General features: G+C 41.4%; 1 protein-coding gene across 17 annotated transcripts in view; it reads right to left on the bottom strand.

Moving 5' to 3' along the window:
* The window catches only part of CAST (calpastatin), a 133,286-nt gene that overhangs the window by 28,406 nt on the left and 77,183 nt on the right, over positions 1–27,697 (bottom strand). For 7 of the 17 annotated variants that reach the window (XM_055565267.1, XM_055565242.1, XM_055565236.1 and 4 more), the window contains 15 exons: positions 26,602–26,661; positions 20,623–20,688; positions 19,854–19,895; positions 18,423–18,479; positions 17,911–18,024; positions 16,409–16,495; positions 12,348–12,416; positions 10,663–10,761; positions 9,073–9,153; positions 7,747–7,785; positions 7,167–7,259; positions 6,612–6,701; positions 5,466–5,567; positions 1,496–1,579; positions 502–549 (listed from right to left, as the gene is read on the bottom strand). In XM_055565267.1, coding sequence (XP_055421242.1) covers positions 502–549; positions 1,496–1,579; positions 5,466–5,567; positions 6,612–6,701; positions 7,167–7,259; positions 7,747–7,785; positions 9,073–9,153; positions 10,663–10,761; positions 12,348–12,416; positions 16,409–16,495; positions 17,911–18,024; positions 18,423–18,479; positions 19,854–19,895; positions 20,623–20,688; positions 26,602–26,661 — 1,131 coding nt within the window. The remainder of the gene's footprint in view (positions 1–501; positions 550–1,495; positions 1,580–5,465; positions 5,568–6,611; positions 6,702–7,166; positions 7,260–7,746; positions 7,786–9,072; positions 9,154–10,662; positions 10,762–12,347; positions 12,417–16,408; positions 16,496–17,910; positions 18,025–18,422; positions 18,480–19,853; positions 19,896–20,622; positions 20,689–26,601; positions 26,662–27,697) is intronic. The other 10 variants (XM_055565258.1, XM_055565255.1, XM_055565292.1 and 7 more) reach the window with 5 other exon arrangements.

The following is a 27,697-nucleotide window of genomic DNA, read 5'->3' as shown; positions in this document are numbered from 1 at the left end:
AATTTCCTCACCTGTCAAATGGGGATAATAATAGTGCCTTCCTCATTCAGTGAGTTCTCAAAATGCTAACACACAAACACCATTTAGTGTGGTGTCAGGCACACAGTAAGTGACTAATAAATGTAGTTGCTTAGTATCATCATGACAGGTCACTATGCTGGTTAATACCAAATTAAGTAAAGGTAGTGTAGAATCAGAGCATTTGATGATGAGATTAGGATCAAAGTAAATGCTAATGACCTAATTTGAGGGCCCTCTTGATATCAGCTCCTATGTTCAATGAATGTCACCTATAAACTTGTAATAGGTAATAATTCATGAGGTCAATAATCATTAAAATGCGTGAAATGGCCAAATGCTGCTGTCAAAGGTTCCTTTCTGCTTAATACTAGGCTGGCATATGAGTCTACACAGTGACATCTGGTCTATGAAAATTATCTGTTTATATCTTACAGTTGTATTGGTTTTTTTTTAAGTATCAGAAAAAACTTATTTCCTCACCTTGGGTTTTTCTTCAGCCTCTGGCAAGAGTGGTTTTCCATCTTTATCCTGTGAATGAAATTGAAAATTCATTAAAAATAAAACAAAAAATTTTGCTCTCCTATCCCATTAAGTTTGTTTTTGAAATTCCAGGATATGAGAGAAGAGACTGTCTTTTTCTGATATGTTCGAGTGAGTTTGTATTTCAAATTAATTTTTTAAATAAAGTATCAGAATAAGGAGCTGAGTTATAAAAATCAAGACCAAATGCTGTAAAGTACAATGCAAGTACTTTTTTTTAAAAGTTACTAGAAAATAATTTCCATCTTTGGATAGGGAAGTAGAATTTTTTAAAAGGTTCTTTGGCAAGAAAGATGCAGCTTCATCAAAGAAATGCTGAAAAAAGGTTTTGATTCTCCAACCAGGGTGAAGAGGTAGATCTCATTCCTATAAAACTGTTTTAGTTGTTTGGACATTCACATTCTAGAATATTTCTTAAAATACTTTATACTTTCCATATATAAGCATTACAACTATTTCCCATCATACATTTATGTGCATTGTTTCAAAGATAAATGACAAATATAATTACAGGGATAAGTCCAGTCTCCTCACACCAAACCAAACCCACTTTCACTGAAGACACTGGTAAATCATTATACGTTTCTCTACCACTTACAAGATCTATGTGCTTTTATCCATTGGCAGTTAGAGAAAATATAAACTCCCAATTATTCCTTCCCCTTTAAGGTTAAGGATCTATGTCAAGTATGGTTAATAGCTGAAACACTTGAATTTGTGGGAATTTTAGTGACCACACACGGTCACTACTTAGGAAACCCTCTTTTAAAGGGTCCAACTGTTCAGGACAGAAAATAAAAGTTTCAGGGTTTCCAGAGTTGTTATCTGAACTCGGCCAGACATGCCCCGAAGCCTCCTGGGGGCAGACAGGGTGCCACGGGACACACGAGCAGGAGCAGCGAGCTGCCGGCACGCAATGAGGTGAGCGACGTACTGTGGCCGGTTTTAATCTGTACTCCGATGGGACTGTTTCCTCATCTTCACCACATTTCTTTACTTTCTCTTCTTTGGCTTTTGCCTGAAGAAAGTGGAGAGGAAAAAAAAAATTGGATAATACAGGTAAAATAAGACATCACTTTATGTACTCCATGGGTGTTGAGGAGAAGACCCAATCAGATTAAAGGGCCTAGTGAGCGGCCGGGAGGAAGTGGTATAGGGAGACTAGAGGCAGAGGAAAAACAAGCCAGCCAGGAGGCCCGGGGAGGCATCCCTGCCCTGTCTCCGTGACCCTGGGAAGCCACCCAGACTTTCTTTACCTCAGTTTCTTCAGCTGTAAAATGGGGCTACTTCTTTAAGAACCCTTACCTAGCTCTCTTGATTTGTAAAGACCAGCAGAGAAAATGAAATAAATATTCTTTGAAGAAAGTTAAGAAGAGTGCACAAGTTAGTTGCAATGATTTTACAGCCTTCATCTGTCACACTCAATGAGATACTTACCCAAGGGGGAGAAAAAAAACCCAAAGCTCAGGAGTGTTAAACTCGTTCAGTGTTAAACAGATGAGAAATGGGAGAGACATCCCATCACAAATCTGGTTGATCCATGGATAACTGGTTTTACCTCTTTTAAAAGAACTCCCTTCAGTAACACCAAGATTCACTGGATTACTGAACCATGAGCAACCGAATGCATGTACGTAAAAGTGCCCTGCCGTAGCAGATCAGTGGCTTTCAGGACGGAACATCTATATTTTAAGCTACTGGTGGGTAATGTGAAGTTTCATGCTATGTAATAATTTGTATCAGTATCAAGACATGGATTTAAATCACAAGCCAAGGAGCTACTGGGCACAAAAGTGTGTGTATGTATGTGTGTGTGTGGGGGGCTGGGTGGTATTTAGCTGATTCTAGCTCACCTTATTGCTCCCATCTACGTCTCAGCCTAAGATCGTGGTTCTCCATCGAATGCTTAGTTAGTTGATTAATTTTAAAATATTAAATGAGCACTTTTAATAAGACAGGTACTTCTTCTAGGCTTTGATATTATAGTTTTATTGTTCTATAGAATAATAACCATCATTAAGGGATGAAAGGATTTTTTAAAAAACTATTTCCAGTTATATTCTATTTCAGGATATAGTGGACGTCCTATTACACCGCAGTTCTCCCCAGTTCAGGGATCTGTGAGGTCTCCAGCTATAAAACAGTCCTCATGGAAGAGTCACCCATATAGGACTGTGCCCCGACTTGGGCTTGTGAACAGTGAGTCATGTGCACAGCTAGATACCTTTCTATTCCTCTTTGATCTTTATATTTCTTAAATGTCTGCACTGTGGTCTGTATTCAATAGGCAATGAAAACAAACATCCCTGAGTTGACATAGTTCCAGACTAGTTAATTGCACTAGAAATGGTGGTGGTTTAGCCACTAACTCGTGTCTGACTCTTCTGCAACTCCTATGGACTGAGCCCGCCGGGCTCTTCTGTCCGTGGGATTTTCCAGGCAAGAGTACTGGAGCGGGTTGCCATTCTCTTCTCCAAGGGATCTTGCAGACCCAGGGATAGAACCCTGGTTTCTTGCATTGCAAGCAGATTCTTTACCAACTGAGCTACCAGCGAAGCCCTAGAATCAGGGGAGATTAATAATGAGGTATCACTACAGAATAAATATGCCATGGTACATTATTTATGAGAACGACAAGCAGGCATGGACCTCCTCTCTGAAGCATCCCCTGGCATAGAATGTGCTGGAGTGGCCGTGGACTCCTATACCATATCAATCTTTATGGGGTTATCACAGCAGTCTACCCAAAGTAGTGAATTCACCATCAGGTACTAAAACTAAGGATCCAGAGGATTAGAAAATCTTCATACTTTATATATAATTAAAAAGGAAAACTAGTGGAAAGAGTGAAAAGGAACTGTTCTTTTTGTTTAAATTTTAAGAGTTTGCTAGCTTCCTAGAGGAAATTTAACACATTCCCTGGTATTAAAAAGCAGAGACATTACTTTGCCAACAAAGTTCCATCTAGTCAAAGCTTTGGTTTTCCCAGGAGTCACATATGGATGTGAGAGTTGGACTATAAAGAAAGCTGAGTGCCAAAGAATTGATGCTTTTGAACTGTGGTGTTGGAGAAGACTCTTGAGAGTCCCTTGGACAGCAAGGAGATCCAACCAGTCCATCCTAAAGGAAATCAGTCCTGAATGTTCATTGGAAGTACTGATGCAGAAGCTGAAAGTCCAATAGTTTGGCCACCTGATGCGAAGAACTGACTCATTGGAAAAGACCCTGATGCTGGGAAAGATCGAAGGCAAGAAGAGAAGGGGACGACAGAGGATGAGATGGTTGGATGGCATCATCGACTCAATGGACATGAGTTTGAGTAAACTCCAGGAGTTGGTGATGGACAGGGAGGCCTGGCATGCTGCAGTCCATGGGGTTGCCAAGAGTCAGACACGACTGAGCGACTAAACTGAACTGGTCCCTCAGAGGGTTAAGAACTTGCCTGCAATGTGGAAGACCTGAATTCGATCCCTGGGTTGGGAAGATCCCATGGAAAAGGGAATGACAAACCACTCCAGTATCCTTGCCTGGAGAAGTCCATGGACAGAGGAGCCTGGCAGGCTACAGTCCATGGGGTGGCAAAGAGTCAGACAGGACAGAGTGACTAATACTTTAATCACTCTACATCCATAAACCCAAACTGTTTAAAACTTATTTTGACATAACTTGTTTTATATCCACTCATCTGATTTTAGTCACTCCTAAGAGTCTTTTCATCCTGGGATTTATGTCTATACGTTCCCTCCCCAAATTATCATCTTCTTAAATCACCCTAATCAAACAGCCCCAAGGCAGAAGTGCCCTTGGTGGGCTGCCACGGAGCCCTCAGTGGTGGACCCCCAGGGTCCTGCCAGGACCATCCTTTCCTCGAGACGCTGTGCCCCCTCGCACCCTGCTGCAAATCCAAGTTCCCCTCCTCCCTGTACATTACTTGGTCCTGGAGGACAAGGGCGGCTTCTCCCACTCCCTTGCCTTCGCCTTCGTAAAGCCTTTCGTGCCATACGGCACCCAGTGAGTCCTCAAAGAAGGTTGACGATAGAAACTGGCCCATTGGGGACCGGGTGGTCCCAAACTCCGGGGGAGCTGCTGAAAGTGACGGAGACCCAGCTTCCTCCGGGAGCCGGAACAGGAAGTGACAGCAGAGGCCGCAGCATTGTGACAGCGGACAGCCACCGGGCCCCACCTGAGGTGGGAGGCGGGCACTCCGGAGGCTCTCCCCACCGCTGCCTGGCCAAGGCTGGCCCCACGACATCCCTGCTTCCCCTCCTCTTTTCCCCCAAGAGGACTCCTCAACAATCCCTTAAAAACTGAAACTTAACATGAAAACTCCTCTACCAAACAGGAGCAACTCCCTAGCTCCATACTCTAAACATGCATTCCTTTTAGTTATAAAGCAATTCTTGCTGGATTTTATTCTAATTGGCAACAAGGTTTCAACACTTTTCCCCAGAGTTATATAAAGGATCTCCCACCCCCATCTGCAGCCATCTCCTCTCTTTCTTTATAAATAGAAGTACCTAGAACCCTTTTGTAAAGACAGATTTCTAATTTCCATATGAGCAGACAACCTGTTTCTCACCAGGCCACCACCTCTATGTTATCTTGTTTAGCCAGGTGTCACTTAAGAATTGGCAAAGGAGATTACTCGTTCATTTGAAGTATTACAATTCTAGATGGTTTATAAGACAAACACTCAAATATCCTTCCTGGTTGTTAACTCCCTGGCAATAAAATACCTGAATTAGCCAGACCCTGAAAGTACAGCAGAACAAAGCACAGTTCATTTGAGATCTCTAATAAAAACAAAAGTGGTACAAAAGTTCTAAACATATGTTGGGCATTAGTTTCGTAACCTTGTAAGCTGCAGACTAACAGGCTTTGTACGTGAACCCCCAGGTCAGTACCTCATCGACCTCCTTAATGGAGCTGGGGTCGAGCTCCGGCTCCGGCTTCCGGGTGCCCAGGGAGGCTGACAGGGCCTCCAGGGCGTGCTCAGTCATGGCATCCTGCGGAGAAGCAAAGAATTCTGTACGTGAAAAACGAGACGCTCTCCTCAACCTCAATAAGCCACCTACATCTTCATGACATTCACATTTTGTCAGTAAATCTCTAGGAATGAGCTGTGGCTTGAGGAAGGACTCTAAGAAGGCAGTGCTACTTGAAACCCAGCAAAAAAAGGAGAAAGAAATAAGAACTTACCGGTGACAGGGAACATGCAATAGGACCCGTTTGCACAGTAACGGGGCTCCTGTACGGGGGTGCACTTCACCTCTTAGCAAGCGAGAGGTGCACGTCGAGTAATAATTGTAAAATACTCGTATCAAAGTACTGTGTTTCTTTTTCCAAACTTAGGTCCCTTAAAAATGACTCTGATAACTCTGTCCTGTAGCCCAGCGGAGCCCAGGAAGCAGGGGGCCCTGAAGTGGCTCACAGCTGTAGGAATTCCCACTCGCAGGGGTGTGGTGCTCTCTGCTCCTCCAGATAAAAAATAAACTGGCCACTCCACGAGCCAGAGGCGGAGCAGCACCCACAGAAAACTCCTCCCTGCAGTATCTGGGCGATCTGCAGATAGGGCAGGTCTTCTCATCCAGCCCAGAGCTGCAGGGCCGCCTTTCAGGATTCCTGAGAAGCAGGTTATAGCTGACTGTGGTCAAGGTGAACGGAGTAACTGCAGCAATGCTCCCTTTGAGGCTCACAGGACTCCAGGCCCTTTAGAAAATCAAGTCAAAGATCTGATGTCCCCAGAGAGTGGTGTCTCTGGGGTCCTGCCCTTCTGTGTAATGTAACAGTGAGACAGTCTTTTCCCACAACCAAGGCACGTGTGCCAAAATCACCCATAAGCATCTGTAGAAACAGAGAAAGCCTGCCCGACCAATATAAGCCTGACTGGTTTCACTATGCCACGCAGGCCCGAGGCCTGAGGGGAACAAAGGAGGTCTATGGGTATAATGCACTATTGAGATTCTCCCCCAGTCAGCTGGATCAGCCTCAGGAAACCAAACTGCTATCCAGGGGACCGTGCTGAAGTTCAAAGAAGTAATTATTGATACCTTTTCCACTTTCCTTTTTTTCTCTTGGGGTGGAGCAGCACTTCTGATCACCTCAGCTGACTGAGCTTTTAAAGCCTCTTCTGTAGATTTCTGAAAAATAAAATACAGAAGAAGGTTTGACTGGCAGATGAAGGAAACATATGAACCAAACGGTAAGAACCAGAAGTAAAAAGCCTTGGCATCTTGGGGCTTCCCTGGTGGGCAGCGGTTAAGAGGCCGCCTTGCAATGCAGGGGACACAGGTTCGCTCCCTGGCCAGGGAAGATCCCACATGCATTGGAGTAACCAAGCCCGTGCACCGCGACCACTGAGCCTGTGCTCTAGAGCCCTCGGGCCACAACAACTGAAGCCTGTGCACCTAGAGTCCTGGCTCTGCAATAAGAGAAGCCTGCACATCGCAACTAGAGAACAGGCCTCGCTTGCCCCAACTAGAGAAAGCCCAAACACAGCAATGAAGACGCAGTGAAGTAAAAAATGAAGTTTAAAAAAAAAGTTGTTGTCTTAAAAGTGGGAGGTAGTTTCTAACAAGTTTCCCTAAGTGCATTAAAAACAATACCTCTTTCTCAGTTTTCTTTGCATCAGCTGTAGGGGAACTGCAGGTGAAGTCGGATGACAAGGCATCGATGGCATCATTGGGCCCCAGGGGTTTCTAAAGAAACAGGCAGCATGATGGGTCACACATGGGAACCATTTAAGTGACAGAACAGATTACAAACCCTGCAAATGGTGAATGCACTTGTGCAAGTCTTTGACTACCAAAGGAGATACTTAATGAAATAACTCAGATGAAAGCCTATGTTTGGGAGGAAATTGGATGCTCAGTGCATATTATTTTTCTGTTTCTCTCAACATACTTGTTACTATGCTGGTAGGATATTCTCATCCTATTTTTAATAATATTTATTCTGTCCTAAAACTTTCTTGTCCCATTCTTCTTTCCCTCAAAAAAAAACTAATTAGGAAATAAACAAGCACTGAAATGACCCCCATCCCCACCCTCTTCCTTTGAATAGATGGAAACTTCATCTGATTTAGAGATCACTATAGTCATAATCCAAAAATACAAAATTGATAACTATTCCCAAAGATATGAAAAATGTTAAATTTGATCTTGGAAGACATTTACGTAAACTCACCAAGGAGTCTGGAGGAGGCCCTGCGATCCCTTCTTCTTTCTGAAACAAATATTAGTTTGATGATACTGAGAAGGCAAGATTAATCCTTACAGTCAGCAAAATGCATACCTCAGTGAATGGGATGGGCTGAACTGTATCCTCCCAAAACTCACATGCTGAAGTCCCATCCCCCAAAACCTCAGAATGGGACTCTATTTGAAGATGGGGCCTTTCAGTTCAGTTCAGTCGCTCAGTAGTGTCCGACTCTTGGCGACCCCATGAACTGCAGCATGCCAAGGCTCCCTGTCCATCACCAACTCCCGGAGTCCACCCAAACCCATGTCCATTGAGTTGGTGATGCCATCCAACCACCTCATCCTCTGTTGTCCCCTTCTCCTCCTGCCCTCAATCTTTCCCAGCATCAGAGTCTTTTCCAATGAGTCATCTCTTTGCATCAGGTGGCCAAAGTATTGGAGTTTCAGCTTCAGCATCAGTCCTTCCAATGAACACCCAGGACTGATCTCCTTTAGGATGGACTGGTTGGATCTCCTTGCAGTCCGAGGGACTCTTAAGAGTCTTCTCCAACATCACAGTTCAAAAGCATCAATTCTTTGGCGCTCAGCTTTCTTTATAGTCCAACTCTCACATCCATACATGACCACTGGAAAAACCATAGCCTTAACTAGATGGACCTTTGTTGGCAAAGTAATGTCTCTGCTTTTCAATATGCTGTCTAGGTTGGTCATAACTTTCCTTCCAAGGAGTAAGCGTCTTTTAATTTCATGGCTGCAATCACCATCTGCAGTGATTTCGGAGCCCAGAAAAATAAAGTCAGCCACTGTTTCCACTGTTTCCCCATCTATTTGCCATGAAGTGGTATTGAATTTAAAGAGGTAATTAAGGTGAAATGACATTAAGATCGGTCTTATTTCAATATGACCAGTGTTCCTATAAAAGGGGGAAGTGCCCCAGAGATCCACATAGGGAAAAGACGACATGCAGATATATACACATGGAAAGAAGATGTAGAGTTATTCCACACGGAGGTATCTACATGTGGAGACCAAGCAGAGGGGCCTGAAACAGAACCAACTCTGCCCGCATCTTGATTCCAGTCTTCGAGCCCCCAGAGCTGTGCGATAGTAAGTTTCTGTGGTTTAAGCCATCCAATCTGTAACACTCTGACATGGCAGCCCCATCAAACTAATACAGTGAGCTTCAGAGTAATGATAGTTTCACAAGCCCCTTATTTTATTTAAGTTAAAATAATTGGATATATTAATGTGATAAAAATCATAATTCCAAAGAGAAAACAATAAGGTGTAAATACGTAACTGCTTAACTTACATTCAGAAGTTCCTTATATTTTGGAGGAAGTGTGGATTCTCTTTTACCCAGTTCCTCTATGTAGGTAGAACTCATTGGATCCTAGGGGAAAAAAAAGTACGTATAGGGATTTTAGCTGAGAATGCTGTATACATAACTCTTAAATCAAAGTACTATTGTATTATTAACTTATGGAACTATTGAGATTAAATACAAATCATTAAGAAGCCAGCAGTTTATGCAACTCTGAAATTTTATGTTTCTACAGATACTTGCCAATATTTAATTGGCTTAACCCATAAATAATGCTATAAAATATTCAAACCAATATATTAAATTTGATTCCTATATAAAATACATTTTTATTTTTAAATAATTTGCATTATCTAATATTTATATACCTATAAAAGAGTAGTTGATAACAATGAATTTCTATATAACTCAATAGATCTAGCTATTTCTTATGTAATGAAAAAAAGTCAGAGTGATGTCTCTGTTTTAGCACTCTCCAATCCAATTTTTCTTCCTTGTTTTCCAGAGATAGCCACCACCCCAAACTTTATCACATCTATCAGTATAAAGCTGAGTATATTTTAAAACAATTATTCCACATGTAAGTATCCATAAACAATATACACCATTACTTTGCTTATTTTCAAGTGTTACATAAATGGTATCAGATCAAATTCTACTATCATTCTGCAGTGTACTATTCTTTATTCAAAATTATGCTTTTGTAATTAAACCATATTGATACATGAACAAACCATTTTAACCACTATAAAGCATTCCACTTGTCATCATCTTGTTTCCTGTTGAATGAAATTATTTCCAAATGTTTCACCTGTTCTTATAACTCCTTACACACTGTGCAAGGCCCCCTCCCGGGAATCTGTCTAGACGTGGAACTGCTGGTTAGAGGGAATGCTTATATTCAGGTGACATCCACAGCCTCTGTCACGTGTCAGACGTCTACACTTCTGCCAATCAGGTAAGTGTGAAGTGCTATCCCTCTGCGTTTTAGTATCATTTTCCCAATTACTAGGGAGACTTTCATGTGTCTACTGGTCAAATTTTCTCCTAATTTTATACTGGATTGTTTTTTTCTCACTTTCAAAAATTTTTCATAAACTCTAGAAACAAGTCCTTTGCTGTGTCTGTTGCAATATTTTCTTCCAATCTATGGAATATCTTTCTTAATACCAAAGAATATATAATTGCTTTTTATGAATCAGGAATAGAAATGAACTGAGGGCAGAAAATATCTAGACATCAGAATAAGTTCAAGTCACAGGATGGAAATATCTGGAAACCATGAGGACGTAAACCTCGAAGACAGAAAGTAAGTCTTTGTGACTCAACAGAGTACATCCCAGCTGTAGTCACAGAAGAAACAAGCAATCAGTGTTTGCTGATCAACACAGCTTGCATAGCTCCCTGGGACAGTTTCCAACCACAACACTCATGTTCATTTGCTACCACGGACGCTAACAACATCCTCTTTCTCTTCAAGTGACAGAACATGGTGCATCCTTGAGTGCATCAGGGCCATGACCTACCAGCCCTCTTACTCACTAGGTACGAATCTTTAGAGACATCAAGGTCACGTACCGAAACTTCTGGTCCAGTATATGTTGTGTTATCTTCTTTCGTCTCTTCAGGTTCTCCTAAAGTGTCTATTAAGTCATCCAGAGCAGTATCCATGTCTGACTGGAAAACAGAGCAGATATGTAAATGCTACTTGCTGCACATCCTTCACTTTGACATTTTAATCATCAAAAAAAATTCTATGTAGAAAAATACCAAACACCAAAAGTTCTTCAGCTATCAAAATGGTTAAAATCTGGCCTGTAATAGAACTTATTAAAGTCCCAGAGTACAGACTCTAGGTTGGCAAGATAGAAAGCCACATTCAAGTAAGAATCACAATTTCAGTAAGTCTAAAGGCATTATTCAGAGAAGGCAATGGCACCCCACTCTTGTACTCTTGCCTGGAAAATCCCATGGACAGGGGAGCCTGGTGGGCTGCAGTCCATGGGGTTGCTAGGAGTCGGACATGACTGAGCGACTTCACTTTCACTTTTCACTTTCATGCATTGGAGAAGGAAATGGCAACCCACTCCAGTGTTCTTGCCTGGAGAATCCCAGGGATGGGGGAGCCTGGTGGGCTGCCGTCTATGGGGTTGTACAGAGTTGGACACGACTGAAGCGACTTAGCAGCAGCAGCAAAATAAGCAGCATTATTAACTAGGGGAACAAGCATATGGTTCATTACGGCTGCCAGACCACTGTACCAATAGTCAAAAGAAAGAAGAAAACAAAATGCAAAGAATGATGACCATGCTGCTATATGAAAGAGGGAAGATGCTTGGTATTTTTAATCAGTTGTTTCCACCTCTTCCAAATAAAATGCATCTCATAAACGGATTGCCCTGTGCTCTTTTATTCATTTGTGGTTTTCTATTCACTTGCTTGTCTGAGGATGTTTACAAATAGAAATTTCCTGAAAGGGATGTTAAATTTATAAGAAGCAACAGTTTATTCTGTCGATATGGGCTTAAAATGGTAAAAGAAACAGTGACTCCACCCTATTTTTGAGGTTAAGAATCATACATTGTGAGACTTCCCCTATAGTCCAGAGGTTAAGATTCTGCGCTTCCATGGCAGGGGGGCATTGCAAGGCAAGGGTTCCATTCCTGGTGAGAGAAGTTCCACATGTCTCAAGTATGGCCAAATAAATAAAACAACTTGTTATTTTTTTAAAAATGATTCATTGTGAAGACTAAGCTGCTTTTAAAGGGAAAAATAACAAGTTGAAGAAAGACCCTTTGCTATTTAATTCAGCTTAAAAATGATCACTTACTTTTTTTTTTTTGGCAACTACCATATATCTACTACAACTTCCGGAACTCACCAGACTGTGTAATAGAATCTGGGGTCTGTTAGCTCTGGGGTGATTCAATTAGAAATTTCAGAATAAAGAAGTACCTGGCATTCTTTAGATTCCTTTAAACCTCTGTTTAAAGAAAGTGCATTTGCAGGAGGGAAACTGGAATGTAAACTCCTCGATATATAACTGGAGTTTTCAGAACACAGGGTTACAATATAAAATGTTACAGACGTACATGAAGAAAGTCACACTTCCGACCCAGTTACATTAGCTTCAAACGACAATTCATTAAAAAGGTCCTTTAAGTTACCCTCACCTCATATTGTTTGCCCTGGAGAAATCGGATCATGACAAACACAGAGACTGTGAATAATACGTATTCAAAAATGCCCTGCTGTCTTCATACCTTTCCAGACGGTTTACTTGGTTTGGATTCAGCTGGTACGGCCGATGCTAACAATTTATTTTCTTTATTCTGGTGGGGTTGAGAAAGAGATAAAAACTCCTCATATACTTTCATCAAGTTTAATAATCTTACATACTTGAAAATGAATACACTATAACATAAATAATATCGCTCATACACTGGACATCTGCTCTGTGCCAGACACTATACGTGTTATATACTTTTCAGAACAGCAGAAGTAATAATAACAATGATATTAATCTCATTTAGTGATGCAACAAACCAGGCTCAGAGAGGCTGAGTCACTTCTCAGGTCACTCAGTAAAGCATAGCACTAGGATTGAATCCAGGTCTACCCATCTCTTTATTGCTCTTGGCTGCCTCTCCCAGGACCCACAGATAGTCTTTGCAACGCTCGTGAATTCTTTCTTATCACAAGGCAGCCACTGCTTCTAGGCGCTGTTCTCTCGGTCTTTGTACCCACACATCAAGACCTCCACACCCCTTGTTTTGTCAAATCATCACACACTGTTTCTTTCATTTCCGTGAAATGAATGCCCTTCCCACCACTGCTTCAGTTGCTCCTTCAGTAACTGCCGACAACTTTCTAACCTGCGATTTCCATGCCTTTACCCAGACATCATAATCTTCCCTCCGTTCCTCTGCCCAGCGTCTGTCTCCTGACTCTTATCTCTCACAGCACCACCGTGGTTCCACGCTGGCACCTGTGGCCTCTGTTCTCTGCCCCCTCTGGCAAATCTTCTGCTTTGCTCCTCGCCCCACACACTCTGCATGTTTCTGCTGTGCTGCTGGGCCCAGGCAATCATTCTCTAGGGTCAGGGGCCAGATGCTTTCAGGGCCAGGCAGGAACTAAATGGAGAGGTCATTGGGTTGAAGATAATAGAAAACTGTCTTATTTGAAGTTCTCTGAAATCCGCACAGCAGAGCTTGGAGGCGGAGCGTACAGGCTCAGACCATCTGGGTTTGCACACCAGCCCCCAACACACACTGGCTCCAAGAAGCTGCCGGCAGGTCACGTCTCCTTCTGAACCTCTGTATCCTCATGAGTGAGAACCAGGGCGGTCACTGCACCTACTGCAGGGGGTTGTGAGGGTTCAACTAATTAATCGATCACAGTGTGAAAGCCGGTGGTTGGGCACATGCTAAGCTCTTCCTAAGTACTACATAAGCAGCTGCTGTGATTGTTGTATTAAAGATACTGTGGAGGCACCAGGGTGAACCCAAGTCCTGGCAACTGAATTCAGTTCCTCGATTCATCCACAGCCTCGCACAGGTGTTCACTCAGTGTCACTCTCTCCCCCTAGCCAGCTTCTCCTTCTCCATCATCACCTGAGCTCCAAAGCGATGTTCGAATCGCCTCTCTCTTGGGACACCTCAGAAACTTCAGTCTGTCAAAAGGCAGGCATCTGTTTTCCGCCTCCACCAATTCCCCTCCTTCTGACCTCTGTCCACCTGTCAGTGGTAACCAGGGCCGGGCTCCCCGCTTAAGAAGATGCTCGCCTCATGGGTGCTGACTCTGCACTGGCATAAACCTAGCAGTGATAACCCGGCTCTCTTGTCTCACCTTAGGGTTGCCAACCTAGTCCATTCAGACGCTGAGGCCCCGGGTCATCTGAGATCTTACTACTACTACTAAGTTGCTTCAGTCATGTCCAACTCTGTGCGACCCCATGGACTGCAGCCTACCAGGCTTCTCCGTCCATGGGATTCTCCAGGCAAGAACGCTGGAGCGGGTTGCCATTTCCTTCTCCAATGCATGAAAGTGGAAAGTGAAAATGAAGTCGCTCAGTCGTGTCCGACTCTTAGCTTGCACCTCTGCAACACCTCCTGCCTTGCTCCCCACTCACTGATTCTATCCTAGCTCTAATTCAGGCTGACTTTGGACTCCCCGGAACAGCCCCTGACCAGCCTCCCCCTTTCCAATCTCTATGCTGTCTCATCGTAGCCGTTGAAGTCACTTAATCCTCCTGCAGCCTGGTTTTAATCCCATCGCATCGCTCCATCTGTTCTCTGATCCCCAGTGTTTACGTGGGCCAGCTGTTATCACTACTACAGGGATTAATGCATCTCAGCATGCTCCTTAGCAGCGCCTCGACCTGTCTTTCTGGTCTTACACTCCCACTCATGTCTCCTGTGCTTCACCCACACTGGAATGCCTTTTGCGCTCAGATCACACTTCTATGTTTCTCTCTTGTTAGGTTTGCAAGCCTGCAATCCCAGCTTTCCTTTCATGACTTACTTAGACTGTATGCACTCAAAGTCCTCCCGGGTTCTCCAAATCAGACAGAATCCCTGTCTCCACAGCTCCCTGTGGGGGCCTGTTTCAATCTGCCTGAATGCAGCCCTAGGCACATTAGAGGGGCCAGGGATACCCAGGTGGCTCAGTGGTAAAGAACCTGCCTGCCAATGCAGGAGCTATAAGAGACTCAGGCTTGATTCCTGGGTCCGGAAGAAGCCCTGGAGGAGGAAATGGCAACCCACTCCAGTATTCTTGCCTGGAGAATCCCTAAGGACAGAGGAGCCTGGTGGGCTACAGTCCATGGGGTCACAAACAACTGGACACGACTGAGCACAGCACATCCAAAAACAGAGAGGCCAGCCTGCAGCTCAGTGTCCTGCAGAGCCAGACCACAGTCCACAGTGCTTTACACACGGTGTGGACTGAAAAAGAAAAAGCAGGTCTCGTCAATCTCATTTTCTAGGAGACAAATTAGAGGCAAAGAAAAGTGAAATAATTTGCCCCAAGCCCCAGCACAAGCCAATGCATAGCAGAATCGCATATAAACCTTGCCTGACTTTACTGTTTGATTTTATAGATAACCCTGGCTAAATAACGTGTGGCATACATTTTCAAATTTTGAGTGCATTTTATATCTTTTCCAAGAGATCCAATCCTCTGCCTTCAAGCTATCCACTTTTCCATCTGTAGCATCTAAGTATCTCTCATCAACACAAGAGAGTGAGGTGTACCCTGGGGTAGGGAGGGGGAGTCTCAAGGTACATACAGGGGGGTCTGCTGGGAAAAACAAAACAGTTTAAAATTTGAGTATTTCCATTTAAAGTTCATGTAAATTTTGCCATCATGCCACCTGGTATCTGCATTAGTTTGGAGAAAAATAAGCGTGCTTTTTCCTTTTCAAAATCTAAGAAAAATGGATGTTTCAGGGAGATTGGGCCATACATTTATCCTATGACTTTCCTTACCATCTAGCCTGCAGGGGGATAACAGTTCCCATTTTGAGAAGCAGGAAAATAAATATGTTACTTTTTTTTTTTTTTTTGCTTTCATTTCCATCTTATTGCTACTGCAATTAGTTACCTGTGGCTTTAAGAGAAATAAGTACTAGCAATTTTGGGACAAGATGACTTCCAAACTGATTACTAACCAACTGCTAACTCTCTATTGCTCTGAGTAGAACCAGCAGACCATTTCTTGTCTTACATTCTCGGGCTAGTCCCTTCAAAGGATCTCGGGAAGCTGCCCATAATTTGCCAGCAGGGCACATATACTCCTGAGAGGGCTTGTGAGACCCCCCTTGAAAACCTCCCCTATCAATTCATGTAGGTGCCGTGACCACACATGGTTTACTTGCTTCAGGAGGGTAGTGTTCATAGGAAATGTTGAGAGTAATGCTAATTCAAATGCTCACGGCAGTTTTATCTGCTTCATTCCAAACCTATAAATCCTGCCTGCAGGGTCTGAGTCCACCTGCATTTTAATTTTCTTGGTATTGACACGAGGCCTTACACATGGCAGGCGCTCGGTAACTGTATTGAATACAGGAATTTTAAATTCACTTTTGGTGCCTTGCTCTCTTCTCTATTCTTTAGATGCATGCTCCTCTTCATCAAATGTCACACACAACGTGTTCAGTTTTACCGAATGACAGGTTATTTGGGTATGACAGCGCTGGAACACTGAATGGTTAAACAGAGGCCAACCTGGGGAGAAGGGGTCTTCGCTGAGCATATGTTTCTCATAAACAGACCTGACAAGCGTCAGGGCCCATGCACACGCCGTATCCTTCACACGTGCTCACCTTGTCAGCTGGTTCGGCAGATGCTGCAGCGGCAACAGCAGGAACAGCGCTCTTTCCATCCCCAGAAATCTTGTCCTGTGACTTGGTCTAAAAGATCGACAGAACTAAGTTAACTTTGAATGACCATTTTCAAGATCATACATTTCAAATGTTACCAGGGAGCCCGTTTCCCCTAGTGAACATCTTGTAGGGAAATGGTCACTAGCTTCTGCTGGACATGATGCAAGGCAGGGCACACAGAGCTGGACTCCAGAGCTTACAGAGGCCACGCGGGTGAAATGGGCCGGGGAGGTTCACACCAGGCTGTAAGGACGCCAGTCAGGTGTTGCCATGGGGGTCCACTGCTGCCAGCGATTCCAGTTTTTCAAGAGAAGCTAGAAATTGGCATTTTATGTCAACTATTCTGACTGTAATTGTTAGCAGCTAATTAAAATTCATTTTAATTACAGTAAGCCAAATAAAATACACAGGTGGCTGCAGTCGGTGGGCCACACGGCAATCCTGATACAAGGCATATTGTTGTATACAAGATATATGGTCTTCCAAGAGCTCATAATGAAAAAGTTCTTCTCATAGATGTTTATTCTTCTTATATATGACTCCTGTTAGTTCTGGAAATACAGAATATATTTCTGATTTTTTTGGCTCTGTAAGTTGATGTCTCCAGTAAGAGCCATAAAACTCTAAGACCTCCAGGTAAGGAGCAGATCACGCAGGGCATCTGAATTCCCACAGCCCATAAGGAGAGGGCTTCCCTCATAGCTCAGTCGGTAAATCATCTACCTGAAATGCAGGAGACCTAGATTCAATCCCTGGGTTGGGAAGATCCCCTAGAGAAGGAAACGGTGACCCACTCCAGTATTCTGGCCTCGAGAATCCCATGGACAGAGGAGCCTGGTGGGCTACAGCAAGCGTCAGACATGACTTGACAACTAAACTGCCATGAGAAGAGGGGTGCAGGAGGGAGCCTCAACTCCCAGCTTCCTCTCTGTAAGACACCGGAGCCTGCTCCCTGAAGGTCACAACTGAGTACTGCTGGGCAGTGACAGGGCATGACGGAACATGCCCCAGACCCGTCTGATGCCCTCCTCAGGCCTTACATAGTCCCAGGTGCCCTCAAGGCTATTTGCAACACCAGGGAAGTGACGGCATCAAATCTTGACTATACTAGATACATTTGGCATAGCTCCGAAGAGTCACCTACGCACATCAGTGTAGGTAGAGGATCTGTATCTTATTCCCTAGCTGACATAAGCGTTTTCCCATCTATCCGTCTGGTAAAGCATCTGCCTGCAATGCAGGAGACCTGGGTTCACTCCCTGGGTCGGGAAGATCCCCTGGAGAAGGAAATGGCAACCCACTCCTGCACTCTTGCCTGGAAAATTCCATGGACAGAGGAACCTGGTAGGTTCCTAGGGGAACCATGGGGTCTCAAAGAGTTGGACACGATTGAGAGACTTCATTTTCTTTCTTTCTTTCATCTATCTGTCTGCTTTATTTACCTTTGGTTTTGTTGATTTCTCTGATGGTGGCTGCTCGCTTGATTTGGAAACAGCTTTTTCCTTAGGCGCATGCTTGCTTTCTGTATCTGAGGAGTGCTTGGGTAGGCTTTTTGGCTGAAAACACGCACACACCCCATGGGGTTAACAATATGACACATATTGCTACTTTTCTCTGAGGAGTAGAAAGCAATTCATAACACTTGTGTTTTATGTAGTCAATTGTGAGAATTTAAATTAGTATGATATACCTGTGACAAATTTCACTTTGGGTACAAAATTTGAAACAATGCAATTCCTTCCGTCCCAAATTCAGCAAGAATCACACAAGCAAATTGCAATACCTGCTGATGCCACACAGAGGTGCCATTTTAACAGAAAAACAAATAACTGCCATTCTAGGTAGGACTTAAGTGTTGAAAGATGAGAGTTCAGAATTTTATCCTTCACAAAAATAAGGAAAAAAAAAAAAAGGCTTCATCTTATGATATCAAGTCCTAATAATGATCACTTACCTCTGTGTGTTCCTTTGGCTTTACTTCTTGGGTTTTTTTCTCATGAACCACAGATGGCTGTCAATTTCAAAAGATAAAATTGCAATTACATTCTAGGCCATTGTTTTTGTATTTTGCAAATAAGCTCAGAAATAAAGATCCCAATTAGACCATTCTGCCTCTCTTGGGAAAGGCCCAGTGAGAGAAGTGGCTGTTGGTGTCTGGTTGATAATAATCCTACCAACAGTCTGAAAACTATAATTATTAAAAAAACAATGGAGAATGTAGTATTTCATCTGGAATGATTTTTCACATAGGTATGTATGTACATTATAGGCTGTTTTTCACAATTCATGTAGGTCATTTGGTAACTGCAAGTCCATCCACAGAAACATCAAAAAGATTACTCTGAACACTGAGTTTGTTTATAGGGGGATCCTACTCTAGAAATTAAAATTAATTAAAAAAAAAACTCCTTTTATAGGAGATGAACACTATATTTTTTTCAGTTAAATGATTTATGTGATCTTTTCTGTGTTACAAGTAGAGAGGACAGGTATCACCAGAAACCCAATTCTCTTGACGCTGGGTAACCAAAAACATTTAAATTTGGAATAGAAGACAACTTCCACCAGCTGCTGAATTATACGTCTATAGGGGTCACCAAGAGGTCTTACACAGATTCACATAAGCTTCATCTTTTACCCAGATGACCCTGGCGCCCCGACCCCTGCCTGCACTTAAAGTACTCCAGCCCAAACCACGTTTGTGCTTTCCGACAGGAAACCTTGCGATCATGAGTAACTGCTCGAGTGTGCTTGAGAGAAGGAACGCACAGCACCTTTCAGAAGAGAGACGCTTGCCCCACCTGCAGACATTCTGGGGTCCGTCTCCACACAGACGGGAATCGGCTTTCAATCTAGACAGCCATGCATCAGGAAAGAAAGGGAAGCCGTTCCCAAGGGCAAGTGAGAGCTGTATCCTGAGCAACTGATAACTAGTCCACCAAGGGAGGTGAGACCACCACGGTAAACCCAGGGCCTCTGAGGAGAGGCTGTCATCTTTAGTTATCTAGGTGCCGGGTTCAATAGACACCTTTATTCTCCATGTCTCATCATTAACCAGATACTCATTACCCTTTGTCTCTTGTCCTTTGTTCCTGTTTTTTTTTTTCTTTTTAATTACTTCAGCTATAACGAAGACCTAGATTTGAACAAAATGCTTTCTGAAGTAAACTGTTTTCATTTATAAAATATTATTCATCTTAACAATATATATATAGATAACATTATAATTATTTTATATACACTCTATATAATCATGTTCAAAAGGGTAATCCAAAATTAGTTAGCTGACAATTTTTTTACCATTCAGTAACCAATGTAGAAAATTAGCTATTCATTATTATTTTAAAGAACCCCAATAATTCATTAGTTGACTTAAATCATTTACCTTAGATGATGGTGGCTTCTTCTCAGGTTCTGTTTTTACAGCCTAAATGCAAAAGAAAGAAAAAGAAGGGAAGGAAAAATAAACAGAGTTTATAAAGTTTATCATATATTTTCTTCAACTAAGGGAGCTAAAAGATAAGTTTTATGTATTTATCAATGTAAGTGTTGTGAGTTAAGATTATTATGCTTTTCTTGGAATTGTAACTGCTATTTATGTGGCCATGCCACATGGCTTCTGGGATCCTGGTTCCCCAACCAGGGGTCAAATTTGTGTCCCCTCCAGGGGAAGCAGAGAGTCCTAACCACTGGACTGCCAGGGAATTCCCAGAATTGCAATTCTTTAGATAGAAGCACATCAATTAACAGTCTGCTCTTACGACTGAGATGGCAATCTGCATCTTACTTCTGCATGTATTACAGATATGTAGAGATTTATTACCATGAACATTGTAGCTAACACATAAATGAAAATAAAAACCCTCATCCCTCAAAGCCATTAATATGTTTGACCTCTTTATGAGTGGAATATTCAGCACAGGTTTCAGCTGATGAGGTAGAAGAATGGGATGCTGACAGTGTTGAGAACATAGGAAGCAGTGAAGTTTGTTTTTAGTGCCAGAATGTGAGTGATGGGTAACTAAGCCTACTAGAATTCTGTGATGGGCCAAAGCGTTACAGAAGATGGTGAACTGAAATTATTAGCTCGTGCTGGGCAGCTGCAGTGACCATTAGTAAACATACGTGTTCCCTGGTACAATGAACCACATCACCTGTTTTTTGTGTCTTTTCTTGTTAGGAGAATGCGGTCCTTCCAGCTGTTTGCTGCCTGGAATAGCCTAATATAAGAGCACAGCCCCACGTGTGACTTTATTTTATCTGACAGTCAAGTAAGCAACATGAATTAACAGAGCTAAAGGTTTTATCAAAAGTTTTCTGAAATGCTGTCTGCACAATATTACGACGGTTTGATCAAACAATGCATAGATTCTTTATTGCACAATAAAAATCTAGTGATCAAATCTAAAGTTTGAGGAATGCTTCTGAAGAGCTGGCTCTGATTCAGGTTCTTTAGTGGAGTATTTGACAGTTTCACCCAATCCAAAGTTACCTGTGTTAAAAAGACAATTCCTTAAGTGCATACATCCCTTCTCCATATAGGGAGGAGATGAAAACAAGAATAAAACTTGATGAAACAGTTTATGAACTTCTCAAAAGAAGAGATTAAAAATGAAGCCTGATGCTTCCTGCTATTTCTTTCCTTTTTATGTGCTTGGTGGTATCAGCACAAACTTCTATATTTTACTATATTATCTGAAGACACTGATTAAAACTCCTCTTAATTAATCAGGTCTTATGCTTCAGTAATGAAGGTACATGTGCTCTTCACGTAACAAACCCTTTTATGCCAGCACACATTGCTTTGGGAAGGAAACAAAGTTCATGAACAAAGAAATGTTTTTAAAATTTAAAATTTTGGTTCCTTTCAAACTGGATCCTTGTTAATGTGTTTCTATACTTGCAACACTGCTTTTTTTAGTTTATGCAAATGTAATCTATTAAATGATTAACAAGGAAAATAAGCCAGCTGGTACTGTAGTGGTTTGAGTCTATCAATAGCTTCTAATTTATAATCTGACGTTATGGCAATATTTTGCATGGAAGAACTCTACAATACAATTAAGAATGTATAATCACAAGAAAGAATGTATAATCACAGAATCAAGCAGCTTCTAATGAAATATACATTTTAATCAGTAATCACTAACACATCTCTTTAGTTTATTTTTGGTGGCAGTGAGGCTGATGAACACAGTAACGATGACAATAATAACTAACGCTTATTGATAGCCCCTCAGTACAAGGGACTGTTCTAAACTCTCTGAGTCCTTACAATATTCCTATAAGAAAAGTATGGTGAGTATCATTATCATCACCACCATCATCCCCATTTCATGACACAACGAATCACTTTGCTGTACACCTGAAACTAACACATTGTCAATCAACTGTACGCTAACATAAAATAAAAATTAAGTTCAATTAAGTTTAAAATTAAGTTAGGAGGAGTTTTCCAATATCATAGCCAGTATGGAACCAGGAATAAAAGCCAAGCCATCGGGCTCCAGTGTCCACTCTACAGAATCTCTAAGGGATCTCCCCTAATTAACAATGATCTGACCTTTCACCCTACACACAGCAGTGTGCCTATCAAGTGTGAGGGACAAGAGAGAGAACTGAGACCCAGACATACTGCCTCCAGCTAGACGAACTTTCATTTTAAAGGTGCCGAACATGACACAGATTTGATACAGGCTTTACCTTGCATTAACACCTTTTCTCTAAAAGCTCAAAATATTTAAAGAAATATGCTCATACAATTTGCAAAAATCCCCAAGAGGAGGCTAGAATAAATGTTATAAGCCAAATATCAGAAGTATACGAAGGGAGGTGGAGACAGATGGTGGAGTGGGAGGACATGAGCTCTCATGGACACACTAAAATCACAAGTAACCACTGAACAGCCAGCAACAGAAATCAAACACCAGCAGCCACAAAAAACTAAACAAATATCACAATCAAATTGGCAAAAATTAAAGACAAGGAGAAAATATTAAAAGCATCAAGGGAAAAACAAAATGGGCATGGAGGGAACATACCCCAAAATAAAAAGGGCCATATATGACAAACCTACAGCTAACAACACACTCAACAGTGAAAAGCTGAAAGCAATTCCTCTAATATGAGGAACACTACAAAGATGTTCACTCTTACCACTTTTATTAAACATAGTTTTGGAAGTCTAAGACATGGAAATCGGAGAAGAAAAAGAAATAAAAAGAATACAAATTGGAAAAGAAGACCTAAAAATGCCCTTGTTTGCAGGTGACACGATACTATATGTAGAAAATCCAAAAGATGCTTCCAGAAAACTACTGGAGCTCAGCAATGAATCTGGTAAAGTTGCAGGATACAAAATCAGCACAGAGAAAACTGTTGCATTTCAAGACGTCAATGATAAAAGATCAGGAGAACTTGAGCAAACAATCCCATGTACCATCACATCAAAAAGAATAAAATACTTAGGAATAAACCTACTTCACGAGGCAAAAGACCTGTACTCCAAAAACTGTAAGACACTCATGAAAGAAACTGAGGATGACATAAACAAATGGGAAGATACACCACGTTCTTGCATTGGAAGAATCAATATTGTCAAAATGACGTTACTACCCAAGGCCATCTACAGACTCAATGAAATCTCTACAAAATAACGGCATTTTTCACAGACCTAGAACAAAAAATTTTAAAACCTGTATGGAGAAACAAAAGACCCCAAACAGCCAAAGCAATCTAGAAAAAGAAAAATGGAGCTGGAGGAATTGGGCCCCCAGACTTCAGTCTATACTACAAAGCTACAGTCATCAAATAGCTATAAAAACAGAAATATATAAAAAGAGAAATACAAATCAACAGAATAGGATAGAAATTCTGGAAATAAACTCATGTACCTATGGTCAATTAATCTCAACAAAGGAGGCAAGACTATACCATGGAGAAAAGATAGTCTCCTCAAAAAGTGGTACCAGGACAATTGGACAGCTACATGTGAAAGAATTAAGCTAGAAAATTCTGTAATATCATACAAAAAATTAACTCAAAATGGGCTGAAGACCCAAATACAAGACCAGATACTTGTATAAAACTCTCAGAGGAAAACATAGGCAGAACACATTTTGACATAAATCACAGCAATATATTTTTGGATCCATCTCCCAGAATAATGGGAGTAAAAATGAAAATAAACAAATGGGGCCTAATTAAAAGATTTCTCACATTAAAGAAAACCACAAACAAAATGAAAAGACAACCTACAGAATGGGAGAAAATGTTTGCTAATGATGTGACTGACAAGGGATTAATATCCAAAATTTACAAACAGCTCATGCAACTCAATAGTAAAAAAAAAAAGTTATAAAATGGGAAGACCTAAATAGCCATTTCTCTAAAGAAGACACACAAATGGGCCAAGAGGAACATCAAAAGATGTGCAACATCACTAATTACTAGAGAAATGCAAATGGAAACTAAAATGAGATATCACCTAACACCAGTCAGAATGGCCATCATAAAAAAATCTACAAACACTAAATGCTAGAGAGGGTGTGAGAAAGGGAACCCTCCCATACTGTTGGTGGGAATGTTAAATTGGTACAGCCACGATGGAGAACAGTATGGAGGTTCCTTAGAAAACTAAGCAAAGAACTACCGTAAGATCAAGTAATCCCACTCCTGGCGACAGGTCCAGAGAAAACCATTGTTCAGAAGGATACGTGTATTCCAATGTTCACTGAAGCTCTGTTTACAATAGCCAACACATGGAAGCAACCTATGTGTCTATCAACAGATGACTGGATTAAAAAAAAAAAATATATATATATATATATGAATATTACTCAGCCATTAAAAAGAATGAAATGATGCCATTTGTGGCAGCATGGATAGACCTGGAGATTATTGGGCTAAGTGAACTAATTCAGACACAGAAAGACAAATAGCATGGTATCTCTTACATGGGGAATCTTAAAAAAATGATACAAAAGAACTTATTTACAAAACAGAAACAGAAAAGAAGCTTATGGTTATTAAAGGGGAAAGCAGGGGGGATAAACTGGGAGTTTGGGACTGACATATACACACTAGTATTTAACATAGATAACCAACAAGGATCTTCTGTATAGTACAGGGAACTCTACTCAATATTCTGCAATAAATGGAAAAAGTACGCACACCACAAACTAACACAACACTGTAAATCAACTGTGGGTATGGGTGCTCGGTCGCTCAGTTGTGTCTGACTCTTTGCGACCCCAAGGACTGCAGCCCACCAGGCTCCTCTGTGGGATTATCCCTCTTTGTGGGATTATCCAGGCAAGAATACTGGAGTGGGTTGCCATTTCCTCCTCCAGGGCATCTTCCTGACCCAAGGATCAAGCCTACAGCTCCTGCATTGGGAGGCAGATTCTTTACCACTGAGTCACCTGGGAAGCCTACTACAATATAAAATAAAAATTAAATTAAATTAAATTAATTAAAATTAAAAAAAAATTAAAGAAGCACATGAAGATAAGATGATTAATGAGAACAGTATGACTGAAATCCACCAAGGACAGAAAATTAAGGCCAAGAGTGGTTTTGAGTCATCCACTGGCACATCTTAGTTTTGTTCCTCCCTCTCTTCCCTCTCCTACTTTCCTCCCTCTCTTCCCTCAGTCCACGTCTGTAGGAGTGCCAAGAATTCTCATGATTCACGCTCAGCAATGGCTGAACCATTTGCTGACATTTACTCTGGAAAACAGGACACACTTGAAATAAGCATCGGCCCTTAAGCTGAGAGTCAGCAGGGATGAATTATAATGAGGCATTGTGTCAAATGTGAACCAAAATAATAAAAAAAGGAAATCCCATATTTCTGACTCTCCTTTTTACGTCCTTACTTTAATTTTCACAGACTCTAAGTTCAATGAGAATTTTTCGGGGGCAGGGGCTAAATTTTTTCTATAGTCTTAAGATCATTTTAAAGATCAGATTTTCTGATACTTTTTAAGATTAAGCTTGGTATAAATAAGTAGTGACACCTAATAGGTGGTTAATCACGAATCAGATAACACGTATTTTAAAAAAATTAAGAAATTAATTACTAAATAAAAACATAATTTTACATTTAAAAATAAAAATGAGTGCTAAATGACATTGGATAAGGGCTTAGAGTTTGGCAGTGTGTTTTAAGATATTTGCAATCTCCTTTAAATACAGTTCAACATGATGCCACAGGATTACTAAACAGTACTACATTATGGTGCCAGTATTAAATTATGGCATAGGATTCTACTTGGAACAGTAAAGAAACAAGGAAAACACAAAGCAAAAGTGTGTTGGTAATTTTAAACAAGGGCAATTTGATAATAATGGAGCTGGGGTAGCTCCTACAGGCACTGAAGAATATTAGCTCATAAGAATTAGTTGAGAGCATCTTGAAAAATGCTTCCTCTTTAATCTTCCATCTTAGAACATTCCCGAGAAACTCAGTTCGAGTCACGTAAGTCGGTGAGAGGGTTAGGTCACTCAGCCAACTCTTTAGAAACAGGCTTATTATTCTATGTGGCAATCCCACTGTAGGCCATTCTTTTATTTCTAATTCTGAAATTCCAAGAAATTATCAGAATACATCCCAAGAGCTCAACAACGGTTTATCAATAAGATGGTGACCCACATGACTCAAATGTCAGGAAAAAACTTCAAAAAGCATCTGAAGTAACCAGAGTCTATGTCACTTCTTTCTATGTTCATTTAGTGTAAACTTTCTCATTCTTGGATTTCGTTTTAAATGGTTAGGATAATAAAACCGTTTTAGTAAGAAATTAAGAATTTATATTTCTATCTAGATCCTGATAAATGTACTTAGAGAAATTATCTTACAATTTAAAAAACTCAAGGCTAGAACCAAAAGAACTCATGGACTACACTTTTCTAGATATTCTAAAATCACGTATAAGTATATAGATGGTGTTTGAGGCAAATACTGAAAGGAAAGCTGAGTTTTCAAAGAACCTCATTAATTAAGAAGAAAATATTTACTTCCATAGTGTAAGTCTCCTAGGACACACAAGCTATCTGTCAAAGTATCTATTCATTTTGCTTTATAAAATGAAGGGCTTTCACCCAAGTTGACCCTTGAAGACTCTCCATACCTTGGCTTCTGTGGGATTCATACTGGAAGACTTGCTGGCTGATGCAGAGGAAGTAGTTACCTAGAAAGAAAAGAAACAGGAAGCTTGAGTCTAGTTAACTACACCCTGCTTTGTCCTCCACCTCCTTTTAACCACGGCGGTGTAGTAGTGTTAGTCACTCAATCGAGGCCGACTCTTTGCAACCTCATGAACTGTAGCCTGCCAGGTTTCTCTGTCAATGGAATTCTCCAGGCAAGAATACTGGAGTAAGTTGCCATTCCCTTCTCTAGGGGATCTTCCCGATCCAGGGATGGAAGCCGGGTCTCCTGCATTGCAGGCATATTCTTTACTGAATGAGTCATGGTGGAAGTCCCTTTTAACCATACTTACTTTTAACTCTTTACCTTGGTTTTATCTCACCTAGAGATCTTCATGATCAAGATAATCACGATGGTGTGATCACTCACCTAGAGCCAGACATCATGGAATGTGAAGTCAAGTGGGCCTTAGAAAGCATCACTACGAACAAAGCTAGTGGAGGTGATGGAATTCCAGTTGAGCTATTTCAAATCCTGAAAGATGATGCTGCAAAAGTGCTGCACTCAATATGCCAGCAAATTTGGAAAACTCAGCAGTGGCCACAGGACTGGAAAAGGTCCGTTTTCATTCCAGTCCCAAAGAAAGGCAATGCCAAAGAATGCTCAAACTACCGCACAATTGCACTCATCTTACACACTAGTAAAGTAATGCTCAAAATTCTCCAACCCAGGTTTCAGCAATATGTGAATCATGAACTTCCAGATGTTCAAGCTGGTTTTAGAAAAGTCAGAGGAACCAGAGATCAAATTGCCAACATCTGCTGGATCACTGAAAAAGAAAGAGAATTCCAGAAAAACACCTATTTCTGCTTTATTGACTATGTCAAAGCCTTTGACTATGTGGATCACAATAAACTGTGGAAAATTCTGAAAGAGATGGGAATACCAGACCACCTGACCTGCTTCTTGAGAAACCTATATGCAGGTTAGGAAGAAACAGTTAGAACTTGACATGGAGCAACAGACACGCTCCAAATAGAAAAGGAGCACATCAAGGCTGTATATCCTCACCCTGTTTA

The sequence above is a fragment of the Bubalus kerabau genome, chromosome 1 (assembly GCF_029407905.1).
Source record: "Bubalus kerabau isolate K-KA32 ecotype Philippines breed swamp buffalo chromosome 1, PCC_UOA_SB_1v2, whole genome shotgun sequence".
NCBI lineage: Eukaryota > Metazoa > Chordata > Mammalia > Artiodactyla > Bovidae > Bubalus > Bubalus kerabau.
Note: the sequence above shows the minus strand (reverse complement) of the source record. Positions and strands in the feature narration are given on the sequence as shown.